Genomic DNA, 6270 nt, shown 5'->3' with positions numbered 1-6270 from the left:
AGATCTGAAAGATGTGATAAAATATAATATGTGACGTTTTTTCTTAGTCATGAAGTATAGGGGTGTAAACGAGCCGATCTGAGCTAGAGCTCGGGTGGGCTCGGGCTCGGCTCGAATTTTTTAGCTCGAGCTCGGGCTCGGCTCGAAGCTCGTCGAGCTTAAAAAATTGAAGCTCGAGATCGGCTCGAGTTCTAATCGAGCTCGTTTTGTCTTTATATTATTTTCACTTTCTAACTTTTTTTAATCTAACTAAATATAAATATTTTTAAATAATAAATAAGATTATAAAATTCTAAAAATTATTATAATATAATATAATTATACATGACTAAATAACATATAATTTATAATAAAATTAATATTAAAAATATAAATATTGTACAAAAAAAACTATAAACGAGCCTAAACGAGCTTCCGAGCCGAGCCTTGCTGAGCTCGGGCTCGGCTCGTATTTAGCCAAGCTCGGCTCGAGTTCGAGCTCGAGCTCGTTTTGACCGAGCTCGAGCCGAGCTTTGACCGAGCCGATTCCGAGGGCTTGTCGAGCCGGCTCGGATCATTTACAGCCCTAATGAAGTATGTTTTAGCAATTTTTACTAATTAAAGTCACTATTTATGTGATTTTTCATCAAAAATTCATAAATCATGCATAAGGACTTCATTATAGCCAAATATTTTACACACATCTTGTAAAATTGCATGTGACAACATACTAAATTCCTATGACCATATTCGAAATATATCTCATATTAACCTATTTTTCCATTTAAATACGATTTTAACTTGAAAAATCCATATTTCGAGCATAACAACTCATTTTATCTTGAAAATTTACAGGCCATCAGTAGATAATATATGTGAAAACATATCCAAAAACCACTGGAAAAATCGAAGTTTAGCTATTTTTAGTCCAACAATGACATTTTTATCATAAAAATCACATTTTATGGCCATTATTATATAAAATGAACAATAAAAATCCATAAATAAACCAAAAAATACTAAATACATTTTAGGACCAGAAACTTTAACATGCAAATTAAATTCGTGATATGTCATAATAAACACAAATTTATAAGTTTTGTTTGTTAATCGTATAACTCGGAAAAACAATAACCGATTTGCATGCAAACAACCTAAGGCTCATGATACCGCTTGTTAGAAAATATTAATCTCATTAATTTACATATTCATATATGTGATAAATTATTTAGTCATAAAATAATTACAAATCTTATGCATGCAAACATGAATAAGAATAGAGAAGAAATCGTTTTCCTTACTATAAAATTTCGGATCAAAGGGCACAAGTAAGATCTCCTTCTTACTTGTTCTTGAGCTTTCCTTATATGGATGAACAAAGATTCAAGCTTAGAATCCCTCCCAAAGATGAATACCCAAGATAACCTCTTAAAAGACTAATATTATTTGATCTAGAACAATATTAATCTTACTAAAAATTGACCCAAAATATTATTTTTGCTCTCTTGTTTTTCGGCCAAGAGAAGGAAAGAATGATGGAGTATTTTCTATCTCTAAGTTCTAGTAATATCTTAGAGAATGGAATAATATTACACTAGAAAAAATGTAGTGTAAAAGTAGAATGATTATGGAAGAAAAAACTCTAGTTTTTCTAGGTGGAAACCGAGTGGAGGAAGAAAAGGAGCCAATGCATGGCCAAGATGCTCTTCACAAAATCAATTAGGCATGCATAGCTAGAAGTAGTGTAATCATTTTGCATTCCACTTAATTATTTAACACAATTTAAACATATACTCCCTCCATTTTTCGGCACTTATAAAATGTGAGGTCCATTTTATATTTTGTCATTTGTCAATTGTCACATGTCACTAGTCATGTGTAATTGTAATGTATTTTTAACATATTAAAAATCAACGTATTAATAAAAATACGTCATGTACAAAATCGACTTAGTAATTCATAATTACTTGTACCAAAACGGTTTACCAATTATAAATCACAACATCTTGTATTTATAATAAATTATTCATTCAGTTTTAATTGTTTCGTAAACAATAATTCTATCTAAGTAATAAAACAATTTGATTACTTAGACCGTATCTTATTTAATCGAATTACAATAAGATACGTCAATAATACTCACAAAATCGTCCGTCAATTTTAAGCAATTTAATTAACCCGTATCAGCATACGATCAATTAAATAATCAATTAAGAGTGTTACCCTTTAGGTATGACCTAAGGGGATCAACTGATCACCACCGTCGCACGACATGAATGTCAAACTCTAGTCGACCAATCATTACCGATATGTGTGGACCAGTTGACTGTAAAATATTACATCCCACATGTATTCTTAAAATGAGATTTAAACATGTGATCATTATGATCAACAGTTGTGATCGCATTATTGTCGGAGGACACTTATTCCAACACTTTTTACTATAGCTATGGAATACCTTAGTAGAATTTTGCATTATACAACTACTAGTATGCCCTTTAAACATCATCCCCTCTGCAGCAAGATGAAGTTGACTCACCTAATGTTTGCTGACAACCTTCTCCTGTTCAGTAAGGGGGACATTGAATCCATTATGATTCTCCTTAGGTCTTTTGCTACTTTTTCATGTGCATCTGGTCTGCAGATGAGTCCAGCCAAGACCAATGCATACTTTAATGGGGTTCAGCATTGGGTGAAACTTGATATTCTTCAGGTAGCAGGGTTTACTGAAGGCCAACTTCCTTTCAGATATTTAGGCGTCCCTATTACTTGTGGGAGGATGAAGAAAAGTGATTGTAATATTTTAGTAGAGAAGTTGGTCTCTAGAATTAGGAGCTTTGGTTCAAGAAAACTTTCATATGATGGAAGGTTGCTCCTGGTTAACTCAGTGCTTACAGCATTATATAGTTATTGGGTTAATATTTTTGTGATTCCAAAGGGAGTTCTGAACAAGGTTAATGTCATTTGCAGAAACTACCTGTGGGATGGTAGTGCTGATTATATCAGAGTTCCATTAGTTAGTTGGGAAAAGGTGTGCTCTCCTAAACATGAAGGGGGTCTAGGTATCAGAGATAGCCTAGCCTGGAATTATGCTACCATTGGGAAGTTGGTTTGGTGGATCTACTGCTGCCCTAACAGGTTGTGGGTGAGATGAGTCAGTCAAATCTACTTAAAGGATAGTACCTGGACTGATTATAGTCCCAGTGGTGACATCAGCTGGGGATGTAAGAATGTGTGTAGAGTTAGGGATATGTTGGCATCTGGTTACTCTAATGATCAGTGGATACTAAGTACCAAGGGCTATTCTGTCAGCCAGGGGTATGAGTTGCTGAGAAACAAATTCCAGAGTATGGTGTGGTCTAGCCATATTTGGAATAATTGGTGTCTTCCCAAACATCAATTTGTTGGATGGTTGATTCAAAGGAATGCCTTGCAGCTGAAGGGGAAACTGTTTAGTTTGGGCATTGTGAGTGATGATCTCTGTATGTTGTGCTCAAATGCTTCTGAAACAGTTGAGCACTTATTTCAGAATTGTGAGTACAGTAGGAGACTTCTGGATTTGTTTCCCAGAAGTGTGGCTTGGTACTGCCTAATGCCAATATTATCATGTGGATTGGGCAGTGTTCAGCTTCAAAAGTTAAAAAAGGGGTTTTGTTGTCTTTCCTGCAGTCTATCTTTTATCAAATCTGGATGCAGAGGAACAAGGCAAGAGTTGAGGGAAGCATTCTACGGCCTGAGCTAGTGTTTCAACAGCTAGTCAGGGAGTTGAACGTGTGGTTGAAGACTAAAACAGAGGTGTCTATGGATAGTAGAGATAGATTATGATTGTCTAGTCTTCAAATGTAATGGTAGTATCCGTTGGGATATTTAAATTGCTTGTATGTAAATTGTAGCTTGTAATAGCTGTTTGTGCTTAATGGAATTTTTACCTTTCACCAAAAAAAAAATGTAAACAAATGAATAAGTAAAATACAACTCGTGACATCTATACTCTTCTAGCCAACTAGACTCGTCTCGTGACTCATCAAGTTCGTCTCGTCTTCCGCGTGCTATCCAAACAACCTGGATTAACCTGCTCCCCATATGACCAATGGATATCATATGGATCAACACAAGTCATCCCAAAAGAGATAGGTGACAATACACAGACACAAAAACGTCAGTTTCATTAAATAAATAAAGTGTGACTCGGCTCGAGTATGTGAACATACAACATGACTATGATATGAATGAACCACCATCAACAACCACCGCCACGGTACCGGGACGCCCAGACATACCGATAGCCACACTAGTAACGGGACACGCCCAGACATACCGATAGCCACACTGGTAACGGGACACGCCCAAACATACCAACAATCTCAAACAGGTACCAGGACACGCCGAGATGTACCAGGTCCGGAAGCCAACCGGATCCCCTACCAGACGTCGTGTCTCAACCACACGAGTCCTTCCGTCACTGAAGCCATTAATGTGCACATCCCTCTTGGAGTAGGAAGCTCCAAGAGGCGACTTAAGCGCAAGACGGTCTCCCAACCGTCTTACGTCTCCAAAACAAGTAACCAATCAAACCACCATATCCTCTGACATACAAGACAACACAACAAATACGATATACCATATAACATTCCAATTACCGACTCACTCAATGCAAATGAATGATAAAAGACTCATTTTGTAAATAAATAGGACAATGAAATTGAGTAGGATAAACCTACCTCACAACAAATCCGCATAAGCAATCCGTCACACAAGCTAGGCCCGTCTCGTAAAACCGTCTCACAAAACTCATTTCCTAAAATACGATAATAATACAAATACGTATAAATATACCAATCTAATACGTATATAAATACGTATAAATATACTAATCTATTTATATAAATACGACTAATTAAACATGTATTATACACTACCCAAAACCCGACTCACTCAACCACCACCACACCACCGTGAGCCGCCACTGCCACCACCATGGCAACCGTAACAGTGGTAGTCGGCCACCTCAACGACACCAACAAACGACCACAACAAGCACAACAACAACACCAATGACAACACCCCAGCCTCACTATGGGTCCCCCACTGACCACGGTGGGCCCAACCATTCCCGGCCACCGTGGCACCACCCCATGTGCCGCCAACAACCCGACCCAACAATCAACAACAACAAACAACAACAACACCCTCGACATCCCTCCATTTTCCTTGAATCCGCCACCTCCAGCCACCCTCACGGCCACCCACAACCACCACCCTACTCCTCTCACCACCCTCGACCTAAGCCTACCCAGAACCAGACCCAAACCAACCCGTAATAGGGTGAAACCCGCAGCCGTACCCGAGTCACCAAAACCCCATAAATCCCTTTTTAAAAAGCTCGGTCAAACCTTATTATGGTGGTCAACGGCCACCCCTATGGTGGTCAAAGACGGGCCACAGGTGACTCAAGGTCGAGACGGGTCAACGGTACGAATAAAATAATATAAAGGCTAGCATAAGATGTTTTACCTTACGATCTCAAGGCGGAGGGACAAAAGGCGATCTCCTTGTCTTCTCTTTTTCTCTCTAAGATTTCCCTCAATTTTGTGTGGTGGAAATGATGAATGAAATGATAAGGGTTGGGTGGATGAGGATAAAGGAGTATATATATATATATATATATATATATATATATATATATATATATATATATATATATATATATATATATAGAGAGAGAGAGAGAGAGAGAGAGAGGGGAAGGATCAAGTGAGTCCACCTTAAGTCATTGAGTCCATAAGTCCTTTTTAAGGCCATTGAAAAGATGAGATGAGGGGCTAAGATTGAAGGGAAAAAGTAGGGGATTAAGGCTAAAATAAGGGGATTGAAGCTAATTAATTACTTTCCCTCACTACCTCCACTAATCAACCACTAATTTTACTATATAACATTTATTTTCCACTCACTTCTCTCTCATCTCACACAATTATCATTCCACTCATCTCTCTAAAAATCAAAAACATTCAATTCCTCTCAAAAATCCAACAAAAATCAAAAACCAAATAATTCAAAAAAATCAAAAAAAAAAATTTCCCCCTCATTCACTCACACACCCGCCACCACCACGACACACCACCCACCACCCACACACCCGCTACCACCACCACGACACACCACTCACACAACCACCACCCACCACCCACACACCCGCTACCACAACCACGACACACCACTTACACAACCACGACACAACCACGACACACCACTCACACACCAACAACCACAACCACAACCACCGCACATCAC

General features: G+C 38.1%; 1 protein-coding gene across 1 annotated transcript; it reads left to right on the top strand.

Moving 5' to 3' along the window:
- Positions 1 to 2428: 2428 nt before the first annotated feature.
- LOC141649019 (uncharacterized) lies at positions 2429 to 3721 on the top strand. Its single transcript, XM_074457722.1, has 2 exons — positions 2429 to 3117; positions 3220 to 3721. The coding sequence occupies exons 1-2, from the start codon at positions 2429 to 2431 to the stop codon at positions 3719 to 3721; spliced, it is 1191 nt and encodes a 396-aa protein (XP_074313823.1).
- The last annotated feature ends 2549 nt before the right edge of the window (positions 3722 to 6270 follow it).

Source organism: Silene latifolia, chromosome 3 (genome assembly GCF_048544455.1).
Source record: "Silene latifolia isolate original U9 population chromosome 3, ASM4854445v1, whole genome shotgun sequence".
NCBI classification, from domain to species: domain Eukaryota; kingdom Viridiplantae; phylum Streptophyta; class Magnoliopsida; order Caryophyllales; family Caryophyllaceae; genus Silene; species Silene latifolia.
Note: the sequence above shows the minus strand (reverse complement) of the source record. Positions and strands in the feature narration are given on the sequence as shown.